At 36.5% G+C, this 26,187-nt stretch overlaps 1 protein-coding gene across 5 annotated transcripts in view; it reads right to left on the bottom strand.

Annotated features, from left to right (window-relative positions):
- POT1 (protection of telomeres 1) overlaps nucleotides 1-26,187 on the bottom strand; it is an 81,729-nt gene that overhangs the window by 11,265 nt on the left and 44,277 nt on the right. For all 5 annotated transcript variants that reach the window (XM_050907120.1, XM_050907111.1, XM_050907091.1 and 2 more), the window contains exons 10-16: nucleotides 20,733-21,023; nucleotides 16,546-16,701; nucleotides 10,090-10,250; nucleotides 7,298-7,386; nucleotides 6,142-6,186; nucleotides 5,529-5,685; nucleotides 2,398-2,603 (exon numbers count right to left, since the gene is read on the bottom strand). In XM_050907120.1, coding sequence (XP_050763077.1) covers nucleotides 2,398-2,603; nucleotides 5,529-5,685; nucleotides 6,142-6,186; nucleotides 7,298-7,386; nucleotides 10,090-10,250; nucleotides 16,546-16,701; nucleotides 20,733-21,023 — 1,105 coding nt within the window. The remainder of the gene's footprint in view (nucleotides 1-2,397; nucleotides 2,604-5,528; nucleotides 5,686-6,141; nucleotides 6,187-7,297; nucleotides 7,387-10,089; nucleotides 10,251-16,545; nucleotides 16,702-20,732; nucleotides 21,024-26,187) is intronic.

The following is a 26,187-nucleotide window of genomic DNA, read 5'->3' on the forward strand; positions in this document are numbered from 1 at the left end:
GCAAAAATCTATTAATTTTTAACCAGCAGTTTATGAAAAAGTACTCAACCACGTCATAACTGACATGAGGTGGGAAATGCAGAACCACCAAACTTCATGCTAATTTGAGTGCTACTAAATTGGGGCCATGCTAGGAACACAATAGAAATTTAATATATTACAGCTGGAATCCTGAGATTTTCCAATTCCAGTGACAGGAAAAAGTCCTTTCACATTTATTATAAAACACAGGATAACCTGCCTTCAAGTCTCTGTAGTATGGACTGCAGAACTGATTACGGAATCTTTCTGACATTTCTCCAATTCAGTGGAAATGTGGTAAATTTGTTAATTTAACACACAGAGAACAGTTATTTGGAAATAGTTCAATAAAAATATATGATTTAATCAGCTTGTGAACAACAATTAAAAAAAGTGAGCAAACTGTTTTAAAATAAATATATTCTACAACTGTGTTGTTTACCACTAACTATAACTAAGATGTTTCAAAGACTTTATGACAAGTAATTATGACACTGGATTGTAAAATATTTATTGCATATATTTGTTACTTGTATTGCAGAGGTAACTAGAGAAGAAAATAAAATCAATAAAATTGAATTATTACTGGTGATGAAAAATGTACAGCATGAAACCTCCTCAATGAACTTAACTTCTAGTAAAAAAAATAAACAGAGGCACAGATATTTGAAATGGCTTCCCAAAAAGCTGGAAAACAAAGGTCCTCCAAGTACAGTGACACAGATAAAGCCTCTCATGTACCTTTGAGCTCTCATTCAAGGGATTAACATACAAAATTCAGTTTTAACTGACATTGCTAAAAGGTCTTCAGAAATTCAACCTTCCTGTAATACAAAGTTACATCGAGCAAATATATTCTGGCTTCTAAGAGACTGGCATAAAATACAGAGAATTACCAGGGGTTGACGATGATATGAATCACAGTGATTTCATGTACAAATAATGAGGATATGCAAGGAGCATTAATCTACTTGTTAACCGTAACATTTCACTCTTCATTTCAACTAATCTGTAGCAATGGTTATGGATTCCCCTCACCCCCTGTGGAGGGTCACATAAAATTCTGTCCATTATCCAACTATTTCCTCAATTCCAGCCCAATAGATGCCAAACACTTAAAAAGAAGTCCTTGCTTCAGCATTATGATTATGGGGAATAATAGAGTATTGTGTTGTAGAAGAGCAAGCTGCTTGTGTTTAACAAACAAGTAGAATCTAGACCACATCTGTCTAATAAATGTCATAACATGTTTGGCCTTTGAAAGTTGTCTGTATCTGGAAAAGTGCTGGGAAGATTTCTAGGAAGACTTCAAAATCTCCACCTCAAAAACGTAAAGATAAAAACTAAAATAGCATGCAGCTTTGGCAAGGTGCACGATCAATGTTCTAGGAAAAAAGTGCTAAAACACTGGTGATGCCTTTTACTTGTGCTCCAACATGAAGCACATATATCCACAAACGCACTTACTTAGCTGCTGGCACTTTAATACCTGAAAAAAGATTTACCAAGTTATATTGTTCAGTTATTTTAGGAAAATAGAGTAGAAATAGATTCTTTTTTCTTTTCACAAAGATAAGGTTAGATTGGGGGGGGGAGGGGGGGGGAAATCCAGTTAGGAATATGTCAGAAATAAAGTAGCTATCAGAACTAGTTGAACATAAAACAAAGCAGAAAACAGAAGGGGTTTTGTCATTAACCTTTACACAAAGGACCACCTGACTTACATTTGCTTATTCACACCACTACTTGGGCACAATTGAAGACTTTGTTTTAAACTCTGAATGGTACTATATACAATTATTTATTACTTTTATTCTATTCAAAACATTCCTTATTAGTATTCTTGCTAAAGTTCAGTGGCTATTTCTCTTCCCTGAGGAAATCTGATAAAAACCAAACCAAACCAGAAAAACCTCACGCTGCGAGAAGCTCTATTAATCTGAAACAACACTGACATCCAGAGGCTGACAAAGTTAATTGTAGGCTTGTATTATCAGAAGCCTTCCAAACCTTTTCCAAATCAATACTAAAAAAAGGCTTTTTTAGAAGACTCAGCGAGTTTTCAAATCAGAACTGAAAAATCAGTAAGCACAGCTAGAAAAAAACATATTCAGATGTTCATTTTAGCAGAATCAACAATAAACTTATTGGTATAGTTTTAAAATAGACAGAAGCCTCTTACAAGACCTTCACAGATGACTTTTTTCTGTTTGCACAACAGTAACTTGAAGTTCCAGCTGAGTTTTTCTTTTCTTTGAAGATGCCTTTATGATCATCACTACTTACACTGAATACAACTTCAACATATCTTAACTTTTTGGATATTCAGAGTGGACACTGTGCCATAAGAAGTGGTATATTTGCAATTTATCTTACCTTCTATCATAAGTAAAGTATCTTCAGGCTGTTGAAGCATTTCATCATGCTTTACAAAATGGATAGCTATTTTCCTTTGTTTCTGGTCTTGTGTAGTCCATGTTACAGAATCATACCAGGATGTATTGTGTAATTCTGGGTTTGGGGCAGTAACAGCAGAGCCTTGTAAAATAAAGTCAAAGTCACCTCCATCTGGAACTTCTTGCCTAAAACCATGTCCAAAATGAGTAAGTAAATTCTAACAGCTTCTCCTTAGGCAATCTAGCAACAAGGACGACAGTACTCCAAATAAATATTAAAATAGAGTCATGAGAGTTAAAGTATATACAGGAAAAATAACTTCATTGTTATATCAGTTTAAACATTTAGAGTTGTATAGCAAATTATGACAAGATAATTCATTTCCATGTTAATAAATATGCTAAGTAATCTAATCTTACCTAGGAGCAGAGGCAGCCTAGTGGCTTCATCCACACATATGTAAATCCATGGAAAAACAAATATACCAGCTTTACGTGATTTCAGCTGGGCCTTAAAAAGGCCACACAACAGCATACCACTTCAGTAGAGTTAAAAGACCGTATAAGCTCATATAATTTCAAGTTTTATGTTCTAGCCTATTTTACTTTGCATATTTTGAGGGGGAAAAAAAAGAAAAAAGGGCAGGAGCAGAATAGCTTCACATACGTACTGTAAAGGGAAAATCTGCAACTCTGCACCACACAGTTTCTTGCCTGTCCTGCTAGAGGGCACCATTTGTGCATTTCCAGTTGTCATCCACAGAGAAATAATGCAGGCCATTCAAATTTTACCAATATTACCAACAACAGGCAAAAAGCCAGTGGTTGGCACACAAATTAAAAATGCATTAGAATGTTTTCTCCTAAGCAAGACAGACCTGCTGCCATCAGGTGGACTATGAACTGTGACAAAAAGGACAATGAAAAAAAAGGCAACAGCTTGGGCTATTTCATAAAACACTGAAAGAAAGTAGGTGCCAAGCTTTGCAGTGGAGTTAAAGAAAAAATACTATCAACTCCTGCAGATTATTCTGATGATGTCACTTGATGATGTCAACCCAAGAGCAGCTGCTTCCACCAGTGAATAGAACAATTCCTGTCTATGAAACCAAACTTTGATATTATTCTGCTATGACTGTAGAACTGGCACACAAGAGGTCTTCCTGAACCTGAACTTCCATTTCATGAACACAGTACTGTTCACATGAACTCTTTCCACCTGTGTTCCTGGATTACTATTTTAAATGCAAAAGCAATGGACGTAACATAATAGGTCATCTTTCCAGATATACCCATTAAACTCTTCCAGCCTCTACAGCCTGCCTGTGGATTTCCCGCAGAGGCAGGAATGGAATGAATTGGTTTTGAACTAAGCTACACACAAGGGCTGAAATTTCTGTAATGGAGATACATGAATAAAACTACATCCATGTATGTCAATATTTTGCTATTTACAGAAAAGCTTCCAGTCGAAGTCTAATAAACAAAAGTACATCTCTCACAAGGATTTTATACCCCAAGCGTTATACACATCTTACTGCATAAAGCGTTAAAGGATCAAACTTGCATTGAACTTTGTTCAGTCAGGGTCTTCAGCATATGCTAAAACATGAAACAAATTCCTCTGCCACAGCAGAACATGTAGGAGAGAAGGATGCCCCAAAACCATGTTTCCTTCCTGGGCCTCTTAACTCACCCAATCCAGGCTGCAGTACAGCTCCACTATATTTCACTGATTTCTTCCACCTGATGCACACAGTCGAGAAAAGAAAAGCTAAATTTCTGGGGAAGCACTGCAAGTAGTCCCATCATTGCAGCAGGATGGTGGTAGTAGTAGTAGTAGGCAATGTGCTAACTAAAGCCTCACAAATCTATCTGGTTAAAAGTCTGCCCTAATTCTGTGGCAAAGAGAAGGCAGCAATACGTGAAACAGGAGGAGACTCAAATGAACAGAAATGAAGACATTAACAAGTCAAGAATATATAAAAAGGCTATAGTAGTCATGGAAAATTGTGGGATAAGGATAAAGTTCATAAGGAACAAACAAAATTCATTGTGTCAATTGTATCTGTTTATTACTATACAGAGTTGGCAAATATATCAAAAAAAGTGACAAAAGTGGCAGAGATAGTTGGTAATTATCTCCTTTTTACAGTTGGTAATAACTACTTTAGCAACCAAGAGAATGCTATAACAACATCTGATAAGGATCAATATTGTTAAAGCTGCAAGCACACTACTTTACATCCAAAAGCTGTAAGAGCATAGTAGGGGCATTTCCTTGTCTTGGTGATGTTTGTATCTAATAAATCTTGATTACGCAAAAAATTTCAAAAGGCTAGCAGAATGCTAATGTGCCATCATTTAAAGAAAGCAATACTTTACACCAGTAACAATCAAGCTGTTTGCTTGGGACTGATGCTAGGCTAAGTCAGGCAAAGAAAAGTGATACAGGATTCAGATGATCATGGATAGCACTGTAATGCATGTCACTCAGTAGTTTAATCAAAAATAGGCCATTTCAAACAAACTTTCTTTCATTTTGAATATACACCAGAAATGGCGCATGATTATTTGACTGAGCATTATTTGATACAATGACAAACAACATTAAAGGGGAAACAACAACGATAAAACGGTCAGTGAACTGACTCAGGTCAGAAAAAAGACAAAAATACCAAGGTGAATGGTGTTTCTCTGATATTTTTGGATCCAGAAAAGATGCCTTCTCTGGAAGATACAGTTTAGTGAAAGAAATTTAATTCATTCACTTGGAGACTACCAGACCTTTTTGCATATACTATGTTTCTGCAATACACAAACAGGTACTTAAATACAACTTTAGTATGGGAAAAACCGCACTGCTAAATTTGAAAATAAAGAAAAATTATTGTTTTGAAAGCACTCAAAGGATTCTGTAAATGGAACTCATCTGATGATTTAAAATTTTCCTACCTATTACCACTGAGTTTCAAATCTTTGCTCAAAATTAAATACATTTACATTCAGCTCATTTTACACAAAAAAAGAGGATGAAAATACACGAAAAATCTAGGCATCCCAAAACATACAGAACAATTCCTAATTACTTTTATTGTGTGAAACACTTACAAAGAGTTGCATTTGGAACAATGAAGTTTAATAGACTGATAGAGCTTCTGGGGTTTGTAAGTTCTCAGCTTTGCTCTAATGCGATACTGCCGAGGAGCCGGGCTGTTCACAATGGTTTTCAGTTCTGTGTTATTCAAATCCTGATGATCTGTTAATACTGCAAAACAACACCACAACACACACACACAAAAAAAGCCATGCATACCTATGAAACACCATAATATTTGGAATACGGGAAATGGCCATTGCAGGTATGCATTTTCCCTTAATTCCCAGCTTCTCTTCCCTTCCCAGTTGCAGCCTCAGTTTCATCAATACAAAATGTTTCTACAGTCTTTTAAGATAAATCACAAGCAGCTGTGGGAGCATGGTGTACTGTAGGGTACAAAAATTCAACATGTAGAAAAAAACAAATGAAAGGAGAATATATAAATATGCTCTACTCCTTTAAAACCAGAATAAAACCAATGTAACATTCATAAACTTATACTCTTAGAATAGTTCTTCCTATAATAAGTAAAAGATATTATTTCAACCTTTGAGCTGATGTCTCAAAAATATTTTTGTTCTTTAGTAACAATAAAATTCACCTTGAGGTCAAAATGTTTCCTACCTGTAACAGGTAACTGCTGACATCTCTGTAAGTGTGATTCAAGATCTAAAATCAAGAAGAATTTCCTAATTATTTTCCTTCCTTCTTTTCTTCTTTATCATGAGGACACACAAAACCAGATAGATAGATGGGCAGATAGATACACACACAAAACCAAAAGCTGAACAAAAGAAAATGGAAATCCTAATAATGTATGAAAACAATATAGCAAAAGGAAAAAGCAAAGTAAGCAGGAGACAAACATTAGATATCAAGACTTAATATATTTGAGGAGAAATTATGTATACATTAAATAGCAATGCTCATCAAAATGAACACTTTTCAAATGTATACTGTGAATGATACTGCTAACAAACCGTATTCATCACCCTGTAATCCTTCTGGACAAGAGCATAACTATATTATTCTAAAAACAATATGGACTGACTGGTCCCTCCTCTGAACAACCTCTACTACACATACACAGTGCAGCAAAATTCTTTCTAAATTTGCAGTGTTACAGTCTAGACATGAAGTATTTATTTATTCTTGACTTTTGCACCCTTTTAGAAATATCCTGTCACAGTATGTTAATAATGGCTAAGTAACATAGAATTTTAAAAGCTAGAAGCAAAGATGCAGACTATGTCCAACCAGCTTTAGAGTTTAATTCACTTTTAGTTATTCTGGGCTAAAAATACCATTCAAAAAATAATATAGGATCTGTAGAACTGTCTACAAGATACTACTTTTCCATGGTGCTGTACCTTGCAACTCTGCCACTGACACAGCTTTCCATCCAATGGCTTTAGAAGGGCTCCTCAGCAAGCAGCTATTTAGTAGTGTTTTCAGTGCCTGTCTCTGAGGAATCCTCCTTTAGAGGAAGGGAGTTATGTCACTCTGCTTTATGATCTAATATAGTATGATTAAGAACACCATCTGTGTTTAATAATTTATTCACTGCCTCCTATGAAAGTATTTTTCCATGTATATTAAAGGCTTCTGTTGCGAGACAGAAGCATAGGGTAATGTCAATTTCCAGTCTAATAATTCTGGAATTCTGTAAGGCTTTATATGTGAAAGTAACATTACACACTTAGAGAAGCAGTAACTGTGACCTTATCTTGACCATATATATGTTAGAAGAAAGAGCAAATCAGCTTTCAATTGCTCTTACCTGTAACATTGTTAAAAGTGCCGTCTAACTCCACTGAAGACATGCTTGCCATATTCTGACTGTCTGCCAGATCCACAGATTCTAAGAATCTAAAAATAAATAACTAAATATTTTATAACCTAGAGAAGTCTTTCATATATATACATACACACACATATATATGGGACTATACTTACACGTATATGAAACTTACTATTTATCAATACACAGGTATAATGCTCAGACATAAATTTTCCAGACATAAAACTCAGTAGAGCCAGAAGCTGTAGGAGTGTATATTAATGACGCAGATGAGACACTCCTTTCCAAATCACTTCCTGAACTTTAAACACAATATAGTGCCAAAAGAAATCTGTACTACTGGAAACAGAATTTCTGATAAAGGAAGGTGGACTGTCGTTACTTAGCCTTTCCTAAGGGAAAAAAAGAGTTTATAACCTTTAGAAGAAGGGGCAGGCAACTCAGGAGGACTACAAAGATGATGTGAGGTTATGCAGGGAGAAAATTAGAAGGGCCAAAGCCCAACTAGAACTTAATCTGGCTACTGCCGTAAGAGACAATCAAAAATGTTTCTATAAATACATTAACAACAAATGGAGGGCTAAGGAGAATCTCCATCCTTTATTGGCTGCAGGGGGAAACATAGTGACAAAGGATGAGGAAAAGGCTGAGGTACTTAATGCCTTCTTTGCCTCAGTCTTTAATGATAAGACCAATTGTTCTCAGGGTACCCAGCCCCCTGAGCTGGAAGACAGGGACAGGGAGCAGAATGAAGCCCCCATAATCCAATGGGAAATGGTTAGTGACCTGCTACACCACTTAGACACACACAAGTCTATGGGGCTGGATGGGATCCACCCAAGGGTACAGAGGGAGCTGGCGGAAGTGCTCACCAAGCCACTTTCCATCATTTATCAGCAGTCCTGGCTAACCGGGGAGGTCCCAGTTGACTGGAGGTTAGCAAATGTGACACCCATCTACAAGAAGGGCCGAAAGGAGGATCCGGGGAACTACAGGCCTGTCAGTCTGACTTCGGTGCCAAGGAAGGTTATGGAGCAGATCGTCTTGAGTGCCATCACACAGCACATAGAGGACAAGCAGGTGATCAGGCCCAGTCAGCATGGGTTTATGAAAGGCAGGTCCTGCTTAACTAACCTGATCTCCTTCTATGACAAGGCGACCTACTTAGTGGATGAGGGAAAGGCTGTGGATGTTGTCTACCTGGACTTTAGTAAAGCCTTTGACACTGTTCCCACAGCATTCTTCTGGAGAAACTGGCTGCTCATGGCTTGGACGGGCGTACTCTTTGCTGGGTGAAAAACTGGCTGGATGGCTGAGCCCAGAAAATGTGGTGGTGAATGGAGTTAAATCCAGTTGGCAGCCGGTCACAAGTGGTGTTCCCCAGGGCTCAGTATTGGGGCCAGTTCTGTTTAATATCTTCATCAATGATCTGGATGAGGGGATCGAGTGCTCCCTCAGCAAGTTTGCAGATGACACCAAGCTGGGCAGGAGTGTTGATCTGCTGGAGGGAAGGAAGGCTCTACAGAGGGATCTGGACAGGCTGGATCCATGGGCCGAGGCCAATTGTATGAGGTTCAACAAGGCTACGTGCCAGGTCCTGCACTTGGGTCACAACAACCCCATGCATTGCTACAGGCTTGGGGAAGAGTGGCTGGAAAGCTGCCCATTGGAAAAGGACCTCGGGGTGTTGGTCAACAGCTGGCTGAATATGAGCCGGCAGTGTACCCAGGTGGCCAACAGCATCCTGGCTTGTATCAGAAACAGTGTGGCCAGCAGGACTAGGGAAGTGATCGTCCCCCTGTACTCAGCACTGGTGAGGCCAAACCTTGAATACTGTGTTTGGTTTTGGGCCCCTCACTACAAGAAAGACATTGAGGTGCTGGAGCACATCCAAAGAAGAGCAACGAAGCGGGTGAAGGGTATGGAGCACAAGTCTTATGAGGAGCAGCTGAGGGAATGTTGTTGTTTAGCCTGAAGAAAAGGAGGCTCAGAGGAGACCTTATCACTCTCTACAACTACCTGAAAGGAGGTTGTAGAGAGGTGGGTGTCGGTCTCTTCTCCCAAGTAGCAAGTGATAGGATGAGAGGAAACAGCCTGAAGTTGTGCCAGGGGAGGTTTAGATTGGATATTAGGAAAAATTTCTTCACCGAAAGGGTTGTCAAGCATCGGACCAGGATGCCCAGGGAAGTGGTGGAGTCACCATCCCTGGAGGTATTTAAAAGACATGTAGATGTGGCACTTAGGGACATGGTTTAGTGGTGGACTTGGCAGTGTTAGGTTAACGGTTGGACTCGATCTTAAAGATCCTTTCCAATGTAAATGATTCTATGATTCCTTATGTATATAACGCAGTTCAGTAAAGCATTTATATTATATGCTTCACTTTGAACATCTTTAAGTCCCACCATTTCCAAGTAACACATATGCACATGCTTAAAATGTGCTCAATTTATTTGCTTAACTATAGCTTTTATCTTTAAAAGATTATATGCCACTATAAAACAGAGTAAGTATGTTAATGTGGCCAGGCCTTATTATTACAGCACTATAAAATAGAAATCTTAATCCCTACTGTATTCTAAATTTGAAAAATTAGCCTTTACTTACCTATCCCCCCAAATACTTACTCTTCATCTTAGTGATGCTAAAGAGTATTCTGTTTCAGAGTTCCTGTTTTTTACATACGTTTACAATTCTAAACCATACAGTTGTTACATTAGCCTAGAGTTTTCCAGAATCATCTAGAAAAAAATGCTACATATAGAACTTACGCTTTTAGTTCCTTAACATCTGGGTTACTTTCTGGTAAGACTCCTATTCCTCGACCGTAACAGGTGCCACCATGAAGATGAAATTCTATATGTGAGACATCTTCATTGACAGCACTTGCTTGTTTCGTATGAATACTGTAAATTCTCAGAAAACTTCCAATCTTAAAGAAAAAAAAAAATTGATAACATAAAGTTAGCTATTTACTTGGAAAATTCTAGGCCCCATAAAGCTTCTTCCCTATTTTCACTGAATCACAGAATAACTGAAGTTGTCAGGGACCTCTGGAGACTGCCTAGTCCAACCCCTGTGCCCAAAGCAGAGTCAACTAGAGCAGGTTTCTTAGGGCTGTCTCCAGCTGGGTTTTGAATATTTTCAAAGATGGAGACTCCAAAACCTCTCTGGGTGACCTATTTCTTTTGCTTTATCAGACAACATTACTGGCAGCAAAGGCTGATTCAGAAACAGCATAAGCCTTCTTACTAAATCTGATTCTCAGGCAGACTTCAGAGGACAGATCAAACAAGCCAATATATTCCTTTCCTGAGGGCACAATTTGTCTTCTATATTCACAACACAGCCCTCCAGAGACTGTCGTGCTGTGATTTGTCCATGTATGATCGCACTCAGCAATTGACCTCATGTCCATCATCATGCATGGCATAGTATCTGTTTATGTATACATGCAAACACATCTGCTTACCCAGATCTCTTTATCATATCTTACTCTTACATTACAGATAACATTTTTTCAGTACCAGGACAAAAGGCAACACGTGTTAGAAATTCAAAGATTTTGGCACTGTTCCTAACTGTCAGATTTTCTTCTCAGGTACATGGAGAATATGCTTCTTGTTTTTCTTAGAATTATTTTGTGTTCTCTGAAACAGTTTTGTCAAGTTACACAAATGGACTTAGGCTAACTTGTACAAGTACCTATTAAGAAAGAAGTTATGGAGTGCTGAACATTGAACGCGTCTTTATAACTTTGCTTTTATTTCAAAATACGACTCCCATTATCCCTCCTCCCCACCCACCCCCCACCCCCCAAAAAAGCCAAACCAAAACCAAGGTTCTAAAGGTAGATAATCTGGAGACTTAATTATATAGTTAATTTCCCTTTGATGTGTTTTAAAGGCCTTTGAATCAAATTAACTAGCACCCAAATATCTTTTTTTAAGTATAACCTAAGATCCAGCTGATAGCTGGCAAGTTACAGACATTCAATAACCTGGATTTATGTTCATTCTAAGTATCTTTTAAATAGCCCTATATAAATGATAAATTATTTTAAATTGAGTTCAATTAACATTAATATTACAGCAGCCAGTCTGTTAAGTCTTATTTCAGCTTCAGCTCCTGCTTTAACCAGTAGAAACCTATGAAGTATTCCTATTAGACTGGATTGGCCAGGTCCTAGTAGGACACTTATAAATGTATGCATATATGCATAAAAGCAGATAGAGCAGCATCCTGATTCTAGAATCCTCCTCTGTATCAAGGAACAGAGTATGACTATATAATGCTGGCATCAAACTGCTCTTTTAAACAAGAATCACACATGAAAAGGCAGCATATTTTCAAATTCAGGCACCAGGGACATAAAAAGTGCACTTCAGCCTGCACCTATTTTGCTTCTGGCATGGAGCTTTTACCAGAGTTTTAATTGATTTGCACCATTAGGGGGCTGCTCATTTTGTTCATTCAAAGCATATCAACAGGACAGCTTGTGCATTTAGATGGCAGTTAAGAGGCTTATCTGGAGGCTTTTTTTTTTTCTTTCCAGATGCTAAATTTCACTTAATTATGTTGAATATCCAAAAATGCAAGGGACAGTCGTATTATAAAACTAATCTAATGACTATGACAAATGCTTTTGGAGAAAGTTTTTTTAAAAGTTCTTAGCTAAGTTCTGCTTATCAAATAACCTTATGTCAATATAATACTGCCAAACTACTTTTTTTTCCCCCAGGAGTAATTTGTATATAAGCAGGAAAAAGTTTATTATAATTGGAGAATTTCTTTCTTTCAAAAACAATGTATGAAAAAACTAAGTATTTACTATACGTACAAACATAAAACATTAAACATGGGAGAGGAGAGCTCAGAAGCCAAGAATACAAAATGCTAGTTTTGCCTTCTAAACTTGTGTGCTGAAATTCATGCAAAAGTCAACGAAATTACATGTTTTAGTGCAACACTCAACTTCCCAAGATTTATGATCACTATAAAAATGTATCTTTCTATACATGCATTTTATTAGATCCCTTTTCTGAAAACGTTATTATTTTATATATTTTAATATCACTTAGACCTATACTAAAGAGATGCATTATAATCAGCATTGCCAAATACTGAAAAAGTCCAGAAGGTGACGAATGTCGACACAGACCGCCAGATCTGGCTGTGCAAGCGGGAGTGCAATTTCCGTGAATTCCTTTGGGAGGCAGCATTGCTTACTGTTAACAGCGGCGAGCAAATGTGGGTGTCAGGCTAAAAATGTTACCGTATTTCTGTTGTTCACAGAATGCCTGCAGACTGAGCACACTTTATATACTTGACTGAGAAGAAATTATAATCTACATTAAAGTAAACACCATGATTTACAGAGCCATCACTAAAATCTAGCACAAAACCAACTCCTTACTTGACTTTACAGCAGTTCTGTTTATGAACTACCTACCTCGCTTAGAGCAAGTTCATTCAGAATGAAATTAAAGCAATACGAACACATTTCTTGCAGTAATATAAAATATACTAATACCCTATTTGCAGTCTAATTCAAATATGACTATTTTAAAAACACATATTAAGGCTAAAAATTATTAAAATGAAGAAGTCACATATGCAGTTCCCTGTAACTAGCCAACAACTTTTTAGCATAGCAAATTCTCATAATTATTTGAAAACATATAGGGTTGTGTTCACATTTAAGACACTGATGAATTCAGAACGGTCATTTATCATGGCAGTTTCATTCATCATGGCAGTTAAATGTTCACGTTTGGCCAGAAAGACACTCATGACAAAGATAAAGACTCAAGCTGTCTTTATCTACAGGAATCACTTAACAAAATCATCTGTACTAATTTTTATGCCTATTTTATGGCTGACGATATTCAATGAGATTTCTTTGTCATCATTTTATTATATCAAGTCTAATTTTAGTGAGTAAATTGTGCACAACTTTTTGCAAATGAGAGGAAGCATATACACAGCATTTGGGTGTGGTCCTTCACAATAAAAAATACCAACTTAAATCCATTAAAGGGTTTGGAGGACTTGGGATGGGATGTTGTGGTTTGGCTTTTTTTTTCCCTTTTAATGAGTACAGAGACAGAATTGGGGAAAATACCGCTGACAGGTCAAAGGAATGCTACCCAGGCCTGAAAAATATGAAGCTAGATATTACAGCCATGTAACTCATTTAAGTTGCGGGTTGGAAATGTGACTCAGACACTAGAAAAGCAAGACTTCTTAGTCCAAACTACTATCAAAAAAGACATGACATTGTATACAGAAGAAGGAACAGCTGAAAATATTCAAATTCTGCATCTGAAGATACATAACACGAAGCAAATACTGTGAAACTACGGACTAGGACTTGTATGCATGCTCAAGGTTAATCGTTTTAATTGTACTATCCAGAAAATGCATGGCAACACAAAATTGATGGTATCAAGCCATAAGAGGAATGCAGAGTACCACATATTCAACGAATGACAGTACATAAGGAAATCTCCAACCAGCTGTGGACAGCTGGACCCCTACTGTGCACTGACTGGCCACTGATGCTCACTCATCTTGATGCTTACCATCTAGCAAAATGCCCCAGATGGAGAAACCCATGTCACAGACTTATTCCTGAGTTGTATGGCAAGGTCTGAGTGAATCCTGAGAACCTCTGGAAAAACTGGAACAAGAAAGGCTGAAGAACAAGGAACTACAACCTATGGGGAGCAACTGTACCCCAGAGAGTTAGCTGCAGGCTGGGGTTCCTAGAGTAACGAGAAAGCCTCATGCATGCCAGGTAGCCAGAGGAAGAGGAAAATTTGGGAAAAAGCAGTGAACACCATTGTCTTTGCTTATTTGTAGCTCTTGCTTGTGTCTTTATGCCCCAGTAAATAATCTACTTCAGAGATGAGATTTCTGAAAATTCTGTTTGTGTTCTGCTAAGGCAGCAAATGCTGAAAAGCCATAATCTTACCCAGTAGGAAAGGGATGCCGGTAAATATAGGGACAAAAAGTCTACTTAACAGTATCAACTGTAGTGTACCTTCAATATTACTAAAGTTCTCTCCATGGAAAATTGTAAATATTATTTGACTGTCTCAGAAAATGGGATAAAATGCTCATATCTTCAGTGTTCTCTGGACAGACAATCCAAACAAGGAGCTTTTAACAAACTCTTGCAGGAATATCCCCAACACTGTGCTCCAGGATTTGCTAAAAACTCACTGTAATACATTACCCACTTTCTCTAGACTGTAGTGCTTACTCAGAGCTTCCTTGTCTGAACATGTGCCTACAGATAATTTTAAAATAAGAACAAATATTTCAGGTTGTTTTTTTTTTTTTTTTCCAATCTGCCCTTCTTGGTATCAAGGCTGCGTAAAACAGATTGTTCCTACATAAAACGTCATTTCAGAGCTGCAATTGTCATTGCAAATGGTACACGACAACATGGGAGAGTGTAACCTAACAATTCCATAACAATTTACATTAAAAAAGGCAATTCTAAGCTACTGTCAAATGCAGAAGAGATGACTGAAAAATAGTGCACTTTTATTGTTTCTGAAACCATAAAATGGCAAAACATCTAGTACAGTTTCTCTCCATGCTGTTCTCGTGTTCACACTTGGGAAGGTGCACATGCATACACTAAATGCTCTCCAGTTTTATACTTCTACATAAATGATTTTTTAAAAAAATCTTTGCATAACAAGACCCTGAACTAAATAAAATATTATACACATTAATAACGAGTATTTCAATTATACTTTCTTACAATATGACATGATTTCCACTAGTATTTTAAAACAAAGCTTTTCTTAAATCTTCCATTTTAGGAAGAGTCCCCCCAAATTTTATTATCCTTAGATTATTCTCTGAAATAAAATAAATTGCACGCGTTGCAACCTGAACTTAATAAATCTTCCTGAAGTTTAACTGTTAGCATATCAGCACTTTTTCTTCAATAGTTCCACTAAGACAATCCACTAAAAAGCGGTGTTCAAAAATGATCTAACTTAAAACTTCTACAGCTTGCATGAGTGAAACTACTCCAACTTTGGACATAGCCAGAAGGAGAAAAACAGCCCATGTTGCTCAGTAGGTAAAACCAGGTTTCTTAACAGCTTCCTTTGACATTAGAGCTTCTGCTACACCGTGCAGTATCCAACAAAGGCACAGATGCGTTAGAGATAAGAAACAAAGGTCTTATAGGAAGGAAAAAAATTGAGAGAGCTGATGAAGACATCCTACATATTCAACAGGAATTCCAGAATATAAATGGGAGAGAGCAATAAAGGGAGTATCATCAGCTACTCAAAAAACCCCATTTTATTAATATTAAAATATTTTTTCCCTTAATTTTCAAAGAATATTGCTTCACTGGAACATCAGCAGTTATTTATATCAATAGATTACACCAGTTAGCAAGAGAAAAATTCTGGAAGAGAACCTGTAAGTAATGAAATACTTCTGTAAGTTTTGTTATGAATTCTTAGACAAAGGCAAGTTATTTTGCTATCTGTCATTTACTTATGAACAGGCATTAATATATCAAATTGATTTCATGTCTGCTGATAGCCCCAGCCTAACAAATGGCTATCGCTTATCTTTATTTTCTGGTAAACAGTTTCTTAAAAATGATGCTTGGGTATAGAGGGCAAGGCATAAAATCAAAGATGTATTCTTTGCTAATTTACTGCATTCAGAAGCAAGGTGGCAGTATTGCTGAAGATCAAATGTTTAATTATGTTGTTGTTTTCTCTATCTAAGCCCAATCAACATTACTGACCCACTAAAAGAAGATTGCACTGCAAATTGCAGAAGTTTATAGAACAGAAAATCTTTTATTGACTTTAGAATTATGGGCCTTTAATGGGACTACAAGTTTAACCCCACTTTATATCATTTAAAAAATAATTCTGAAGCATAGAATACGTTTTCCGAATATATTATTTTCACAGGATTATATATGATATTACAGTGTCTGGAAAGAACTGCTTAATTGGAAGAATTTTTTTCATGGCAATTTTAGGGTAATGAGGCTGTTTTACACATGTTGAAGGAGTTTTGCATTCAAATAAAAGGTATGGGAAATACAGTGAAAGATAAACAGGAACATTTGAAACTAATTAACAGCAGAACTGAATTGATACATTCTCTGAAGTGAGTTCTATGCAGAAAATAGGCCACAAAACAAGAGTTAGAAATACCAAACCGTGCATTACCTTAAGTGATTTTGCTAGTTGTACATGGTTATCATAGACCAGAATGTCCACCGTTAGATTTCGCAGCTGATGAAGAAGAACTTTTTCTCCTTCCAGGTCTCTTGCTTCCACTGGCACCTTCCATGTTGGGTAGGGACATTTTGTGCCATCCCATACCTGCAATGCAAATGAACTATTTCAATATGCTCAGAATACTTTAGATTGAGATTTTAAATAACTTTTTTTTTAACACATATGTTGTTTAATTAAAAATTGGTAACAATAAGAAATCTTAATTGGACACTCAGTCTTAAAGTCCTTAAATTACTTAAATTAGATTTTATGGGATTTTTTTTTTATATTATTATTCCTTACAGAGTATAAAATAACCTCTATAGAGAATATGATCAAGTGTTTAGAGCTGGGATTTGTTAATATTAAAAAAAAAAAAAAAAAAAAAATCAGTGCTAGCAAAACCTCAACTGTTTATCCAGCAGTTACAACTATTAGAATTCACCATATGCAGAACTGTCTATATTTAATATTTTAATCCTGCTATAGTTTTTTTTAACCACTCCAGCTACAGTATGTGAAGACTGAGTACACAGCATATACTCCCTTAATTACTGATGATCTCCTACATCAGTATACACTGCTAGTTATCCAGAACGTATTAGAAAAACATCAGTATTTAACATATACTTAATAATGAGGATTCTAAAAATTGTTTGCCTAAAGCTAAGTTCTTGATACACTTAAGTACTGAAATATCAATAGAGTTATTTTTGAGCTATCAAAGTTACTGTGAAAAAGTAAGATTACTAACAGACTTAGCACTTTGGAACCAAAAATCTTATTACTTAAACCAAACATTAAAATTTCAGTGATAGCTGCTTACGATATATTCTGTAAACTATGGTTTCCTGAGTTCCTGAAGATATACTCTTCTCAAAGACAACAGAAATAATGGTCTGAAATACTGCCATAGAAAAAGAAAAATCTAGAGGCATTTGGACTGTAAGACTGAAATGCTGCATTTCATAGGATTTCATGTATATAGGTTCAACAGAAGCTAGTTTTCAGACAGTTTGTGATACCAAGGCATTTTGTCCCATGAGTTAGGCATTGCAGAGGGGGAGAAAAAAAAGACACCAAAGCTTAATTTTTAAAGGTTTTCTACCCCTTATGCTTAACTGCTGTGGATCAAAAGACCCACAGGAAAAGATCTAAGAATCAGCAAAGCCATGTGTAAATACACTGAGAATAACTCATGGTTGAAATACTCATCCCAAATCAAGAGATAAAAGGGAAAACTGTTCACAGTGAAAGTGACCCATAACATCGAATTATTGTTCCCAAATAAGAGCGTATTCTGAAGGACCCAGATAATGAGGTGGCACATGCTGCCACAGATTAAAAAAAAAAAGCCTATTATCTTTTGATCCTGTACCATGAAATACTTAAAACCACCTTTGAAAGAGAGGTTGCCCATTGCTTGAATTATCAAACCTTTTCCAGAACTGAGCTTGAGAAACATAGATTTAGTGCATATATATTATGAATTTAGTCACTTTGACAAAATAAAGAACCTTAAGTTTGTCAAGTTTCCCATTATTTTTCAACTGGCTTTACTTGGGACACTTTGGGAGTTCTACACTTAAGAGACAGATCTGACAAATGGATTGAAATAACCTGAATGCTCCCTGTCAGATACAAGGATGACTACTTAGCTTTAAAACATCCTTCCCCAGAGGAACTAATGGGGCTAGCATCAGGGCACCTTTTGGAGGAATTTGTAAGCCAGTAAGATTTCTTTACAAGAAAAAAAAAAAAATCCTTAGAAAAGTAGTTGGTTTTGGTTTTTTACTTGCACAAATATGAAAACAAGATAGAGAAAACAAAATATGAGATTTGAAAACAAATATGAGATCAAGCTCTCTACCTGAGGAGCTTGCCAGCTTCACTTTACTCCAATTATGGATGAAAACACAGAAGGCCTGGTTTCAAAAACCAACACTGGTCTAAAAACCAACACTGATTAAATTAATTCTGGATAAAAAACAGCATTCCATTACTAGTCATGAACAGACTGGAGCTAAGGAACAGTTAGTGACAACCTTTGATCACCATGGTCAGCAAAACACTGAAATGGAAGAGAGACAATGAAACCTGTTTCTCTCCTCAGCAGAGTATGCTAATTGTATGACATAGCTTAATGTAGACAATTTAACTGACAGACAGAAGGAAAGAAAAGAATAGTAGTAAAACTCCTATGAAAGGCATAAATGACAGAATAATTTCTAGTGTGAGTTTTTTAGTCTCCATCAGTTTGAATAACAAAATTCTCAGAAAAAGGTAAGCACTAACAAGCTAGCGATACCATCTTTATGCCATGTCAGCCTCAGGTGCTGTGCATAATTTATCAAGTGTATGCCCAATTAATTTATCAAGTGTAACATTAAAAGTTATGCTATGGGTGACACACAAAATCACTGAAATTCATTTTAGTTGTCTTTGAAGCAATCCCCACTAGTTACATGAGCTCAAGGCTTAAAATATTCATTATATTTTATAGTAAAATCAACCATTAATATAACAGATATACTTGGAATGACATGATCAGTTTAAATCATTATTATAAAACATATAACCAAAATAATACAATAATAATATTTAATGATCACTCCACTTGAGCTGGTATTGAATTGAGGGTTTTTTTTGTTTAGCGAATCAACAAAATAATCAGAGATCTGTCTACAATTTTTTAATAAGGCTTCTCTTCTATCACGACCAACATTTGATGAGAAAGGGTTTTGCCATGCTTGAAAAATGGAGGAAATTAGCAACAGCATACCAATGTTAATCTACCATTTTTAAGCTTTTCTGATGTATTTTAATACAGATTTAAGTATTTAATATTTTATACTACTAAAAAAAAAAAATACTATCAAAGGCATTACATATCAGAAAAACTGATCTACCGTTATTGGATTTCAAACTTTTACCTTCCTAAGTCTATCCTAAGTTTCCCCCCCCAAGTCATTATCTTTACTATACAAAACTGTCAAAATCAACTTCATATCTTACAACACAGAAAAGAGTGTAAGGATATATTACTAATTTAAGAGAGCACTTCTCTCTGTCCTTGCAAAGAGTCCTTCAATGCTGAACATATACTTATTAATGAACAACTTAATTACAGTCCACAAAGTTCTGAAATTTTACTGGGTCTCATTTGACATCTATTTCACAAGGGATAATTAAATGGAAATATTTCTAACAGCTGCAAAGCATATTACAGGATGACGCTTAAGGTTTGTTTCTGTGTAGTGCATGCATTCTTCTGCACGAGAAAAATCTTTGCTGCTTTAATGAAGGAATAATGCAGTGTGCTGTTTCTAAAAATGTTTTAACAATACAGCTTAATACAGCAGAACCAATAAATAATTTTATGAAGTCATAAAATGGAAAATAACAGGCTGTTCATCACTCACACTTTAACAATCAATTTATAAAAGAAAGAAAAAGAAATACAGAGGAATTTCAGAATAACGCTAGACTGATACATCTGGAGCTAAAACTAGGAAAACTTGATACATCTGGAGCTAAAAGCAGGAAAATTATGCAGACCTCCTTTTTATTTAGCTGATGTTCAGGATCACCCTTGGAAAGTACTCTCCTGTTGTGTGGCACTTCGTATTTTGTACTTTCAGTGTGCACTCATCCCCAAAGCGCTTATGTATAACTAAGTGACCTAAAATCCATCAAGATAGATAACATAATCCATTCATTAATTTTCTAGATAGTGCTACTTACTGCATTAATTATATGCAGCAGATCTAGAAAAAAGAGCAATAATTGCTGCTACCTAAAAAACAAGGTTAAAATTTAAAACTAACAATATTTTTCAACTTTAAGAAATCTTGCGATATTTATCTACAAATGTTTGTGAAATGAAGATCCATACCAATGCCATCTTACAAAACCTCTCTAAAGAAATAAATCAGATGAACAACTTTAAAGAGAACTGGGATTTCTGCTTTGTTTTCACAGAAATAAAATGGTCAAGGATCATAAATTTGCCTAACCTCAAAATATTTATCTACATAACATTATTTAAACCAATGAATATGTCTGTTTTATCGAAAACTGAATCACAAAGTCTTAATAAATAAATCTAACAAGTTATTTTAAAAAAATAAATCTACCTTTAGAAGAAAAGAAGATCCATCCACTTTCGCTTTTCCTACCAGCTGGCAAGTGAGATCAAAGAACAGCATTGGCTGAACACCTGACAATTTTGCTGCTGGTCCAGAGATGGAAAGATTACTGGCTGCCCAAACACGTAATTCTTCGATTGTTTTCTGTTCTTCATCCATGAAAGTGTACACTTTGCTAGAGGTTCGAGGAACTACTGGTGCTCCTACAGTTCCATCAAATGTCAGGGACGCAAATCCCACACTGGTAATTCCCTGCATCTGTCCATTGTATTCCCTGATCTGTAACAAAATACGAAGGAAAAAAAAAAATGGTGGCACTGCATCGAAATATACATACGTTTGTGTTTTATCATATGCATGAAGAATGGACCATTGATCCTTTTTGTTCCTGGTGCTATTAGAAGTACGGAGTCAAAATAAAAACAAAACAAAAACCGGAAATTAACATTAACAAGAAAACAAAGTGAATAAGCAGAAAATATAACCTAACAAAAAATTTTTTAAGGACGCAGGCTAATACCTACATGTAAATATACAGCATCACTGCAGAGTATTTTATTCACAAATCTCAAAATGTTTGTGTGGGGAACACATCAGGATTGCTTTTACAGATGGGGAAACTGAGGCAGGAGAGAAATTAATTTTTAGGGGTCACAGAGCAGAGCGATGGCAGAGCAAAGTTATTATGGATTCCTGTTTTCTGCCTCTCACAATAGCCCCATTTCCTGATATTATGGAACTGAAAAAGAAAATATCAGTTCTAGGAGCTATTTTTTTTTCTATAAAGCAAACAGTGACCAGCTTTCATCCCTTGAATTATGAATACAGCTTTCACAATCACTCTTATGTCTACTGCCCTTCACATGGCAGGTCCCCTGTATCCTGCTGATTTAGCTGTGTATCTGCTACCATATAAAACACAGTGTTCAAAGTCGGAAGCATTCCTCCAAGCATCTAGTCTAGTCTTACTGTTCCCTGCACTTTCTTTCTCTCTCTCTCTCTCTCTGAAAAGCTTTACACTGAAAATCTTAACACTGAAAAGCTTTAATCTTTTAACCTTTAGGTTTAAATATTGAAAATACAAGAAAAGCCAATGGACAAATCAGGAAAATACATAGTTTCATAATCAATTTGTGCCCATTACCCATGATCCGGAAAAAAATGTTCCACTAAATGTAACACTAAGATGTTATCTAATATAAATACACAGATATCTAATATATACAGATTTACGTTAGTTGCTGCCACTGGCATTATATTCCATAGCTTCTCAAAATAGGTAACATCCAGAGGGGAGAAAAACTCTCTTTCATCACTTTTACTCATTCATCAGCTATCAAAAGATACTTCAAGAATGTTTTTAAGTATCTTGTCTGACATGTCAAATGTTCCTCAAAGTGTTTTAATTTCCAATTTACGTACTTACTTTATTTCTTCACTAATCCTTTTAAATCATCATCAAACTATCTTGACTTCCTTCTTACTAAAAATTCTGTCATAGACCTCTAGTCTATTTATGAGGGCTCTAAACCTTTCAGGAAACCAGTTCAAGAAACTACTTTGTCTCCCTGGGCTTCCACTAATATTTCATCATAGACTATTTTCCCCATTTCCCAAATCGTTTATGTAATTTTTTGAGCATTCATGAGGCTGCGCTTGAACATACTGTACTTCTGACATCTCCTAGTACCCTCATTTAGTGGATTTGAAATCAGCCTTAATGTATGGAAAAGCAGTTATAAAATAACAAAAGAAATAAAAATGTAAGAAGGTAAACCTGAAGTGTCATGATGAGAAAATTACCAATGATCCTGAAGTAAAACCAAATGTCCTTAGGCATAGGTATGTGGAGAAGACACTGAGTGGTCTCAGAGGTAAATAGCATTCAACAACATTATTTAGTGAACAACAGAACAAACAGGAAAAGTAAATGTAGAATGGGTTACAGAACAAAATATTTCATGGCTGGAAAATTACTTATGTCAGACCCACAGAACAGATGACGGTCAACAGAAATTCTCCAGGCTTGTCCTTTAAAAACAAATCATTGCTAAAGTGATGAGGAATCACTGGAGTGTAAAATGAACAAAATCCATGGGCAAATGTTGTTTCATTATGGCACTCTAAGTAGATCTCAGATCAAGTTAAGCAGTAATACTGTAAACTAGTTATATTTTCCACACACAAACGATTTTGAAATTGAATTACACTTAGGGAAGAGAGCTAATCTGAGCCTTCTGTATATGGTGACAATTCCCCCTCAGTAGATTTTGTGTCATTTCTAGAGGCCTTGGGGATTTTTTTAAAAAATCGGTGACAGGTGGGGGGAAAGAACAGGGAAGGGGAGCAGACGGCTATCACTTTAAAAACTCCCTGAGCATTTTAAATAAATTCCATAAATAATGGTTGCTAAACAAAAATATCTTCTCCGACAAAAACAGAGCAGATATACAATGTATTTGGCTTGTTCTAAGCAGGCAAGTAAATTCCAATACATATTGCAGGAGTCTTTGGCATAGTTTTTATAAACTAAAGAACAAAAGGTGAAATGTCACCTCAACAGACTGCGTGGACAATAAACTCTAGTGATTTCTGTGGGGTACAACTCTATCCTGAATATGCTCATTGAAAAGAAGCTGTCCTGGTTTCAGCTGGGACAGAGTTAACTCTCTTCTTAGTAGCTGGTACAGTGCTGGGTTTTGGATTTAGTGTGAGAATAATGTTGATAACACTCTGATGTTTTAGTTGCTGCTAAGCAGTGCTTAGCTTAAGCCAAGGACTTTTCAGTTTCCCATGCTCTGCCAGCAAGCAGGTGTGCAAGAAGCTGGGAGGGAGCAGAGCCGGGGCAGCTGACCTGAACTAGCCAAAGGGGTATTCCATACCATGGAACGTCATGCCCAGTATATAAACTGGGGGGAGTTGGCAGGGAGACGCGGATTGCGGCTCGGGAACTAACTGGGCATTGGTCAGCGGGTGGTGAGCAATTGCATTGTGCATCACTTGTCTTTTCTTGGGTGTTATTTCTTTTTTTGTTGTATTCCTTTTCGTTACAATTATTATTATTCTTAGTTAGTGGTGTATTTTATTTTACTTTAGTTATTAAACTGTTCTCATCTCAACCCACGAATTTTACTTTTTTTTTTTCTTTCCTCCTCCCCACCCCACTGGAAAGGGGGAGGGGGAAGTGGCTGCGTGGTGCTTAGCTGCTGGCTGGGGTTAAACCACAACAGAAGCTGATCTTGAAATATTTATAAATGGATTTACAGCAACCTAAACTACCTGAATTAGTGGTTTGTTTGTTTGTTTTTTTTTTACTGAAGCTGGTGTTATTCACCTCACTCAATGGAAAAGTGCAATAGTAAGTAGTGAATAAAGCTGGAATAATAGCATCTCCAAGGTAGTTTTCCATCAAAACTGACTGCTAAATTGCAGAAGCAAAGAACTATTACGAAACCACTGCAGTCACAGATCATCTCACTATATCAAAAAAATGCCTTGTAAAACAACATATACTAAGCTAATATACATGTTCTTATACTAAGAAGAAAGATTTCCTAAAACAAATTTAACTATTGATTTGTCGAAGGATCAGGAATTCAAGATAATATTTTGAAACACGAGTACATTAAGCTTAAAACTTTATTATTATTTATACATATAAAATTATTCCAAGACATAAAATTGTGTGGTGGTCTGGTTTTTTATTACTTGAATTATTGCATCGTGTGAAATGCACTGTCCAGACTTCTATTCCAATTTGAGTATACATCCAGCTAAAGACCTCACTGTAAGGTATCTTTTACCTGAGCAGAAGTCAAAAACTTATGATCCCTGTGATTCATGCTTTACAACAAAATAATAGAAGATCAATGTTCACATGCTGCTACGCAGTCTCCCCGTAACCGCAGAAATGTAGACTATGTGAGATGCTAGTGAAAAGGAAAGAAAGAGTGCAAAATTGTCTACAGGCAATGTATCTGCAAGAATTCCCCTCAGTTAAACACATGTATATAAGCACATGCTACTCTGTGTGACACAAACAGGGTTCAGTTGACACAGAAGCAGTGACAAAAAGATCCCCTGCTTCTCAAACACTGAATCTGATCACAAGTCTCCAGGAGCAAAAAACTTCATAAAGGTATAGACAGGGTTACAAATGGCTGTACTGAAAAGGGATACTGTCCAAGTACTAGAAGGGTATGGCGCAATCACAAACCACAGCAATTTTGGTTGGCAGGGACCTCAGGAGATCATGAAGTCCCACCTCTTCCTCAGGTCAGGGCTGTTGTCAGCACTGTGTCACATCAGGCTGTGGCTAGTTGAGCCTTGAAAAATTCCAAGCATGGAGATTCCAGAATCTCCCCAGGTAACCTCTTTCAATAACACACTACTCTCTTAGTCTACAACCATCCTTGGAAACACACCCTTTGCCATACTAAATCTTATCATCTCTAGATCCATAAGGTTCCCCAGCACTGATTACTAAATATTTTGATTGTATTGAATGTTTAAAAAGATCTGTAGGAATTTGGGGAAAACACCTACACATGGATTGTATTTCAAGTGAAACTCCATCCAAAAACCTAGACAGGAACTTGGGACAGTGCAACAAAAAGAACACAATACACTAGGTGCCACACACTCTTCTAATTTGTTCTTATAAATGATGGCTATGAAAAAGGATTTCTTTCTAGAAGACGGGTAAAAAATTTACCTTATGCTAGGGGATGGGGGTTCCAAGTCACAAAGGGATGCCCTTCAATTCTCCCCGTTCACTTACCACCTTACACAAAGTTTTAGAGACAGATCACTGCACTTTAACTTGAAAAATGGTCTAGAATAGCTGGAGCAGATACTTGATGGAAAAACACAAACAAATAAAACATAGGTTTTCTATTGCGTCAAGACAAAAAATTAGTTCACTTAGGTATTTAGCTTATTTCCTTGGGTTCTTTTCTGGTTTTGGCTGCACAGGTAGCCAACACAGAATGGAATGGCATCTAAGAGCCACTGGTCCAAGACAGCATGGGTTTCAGACCTGTCTGAACTGAACCACAGAGCTTTTAAAACTTGGAAACACCCCATAAGTACTGCTTGCCATCTGAGCCGTGATGGGTTATAAACAAAGGCTGCCTTCTCCTGTTAAATGCTATTACTTTATCAATGGTTCTGACATTTTAAATAAGAAACCAATTCTGGATTTATGATGATTTGTCCATCTCAGAGACTGTAGCTACTGAATACAATACACTGTATGTCCAACATCACCTACAAGGATATTAATAATTAATCCCCTTAATTTGTCCCTGTTCCACCGCTGCTGAAACTCTTGAGCTTTATTAGGAATTGCACAGGGCTAAGAGGCTAAAAGTTAGCGTAAGACCTTTGGAGATGTTTCTCACTAGCCCTCTCCAGACTTGGCAACATGAAAACTGCTTCAGTC

The sequence above is a fragment of the Gymnogyps californianus genome, chromosome 1 (genome assembly GCF_018139145.2).
Source record: "Gymnogyps californianus isolate 813 chromosome 1, ASM1813914v2, whole genome shotgun sequence".
Lineage (NCBI taxonomy): Eukaryota > Metazoa > Chordata > Aves > Accipitriformes > Cathartidae > Gymnogyps > Gymnogyps californianus.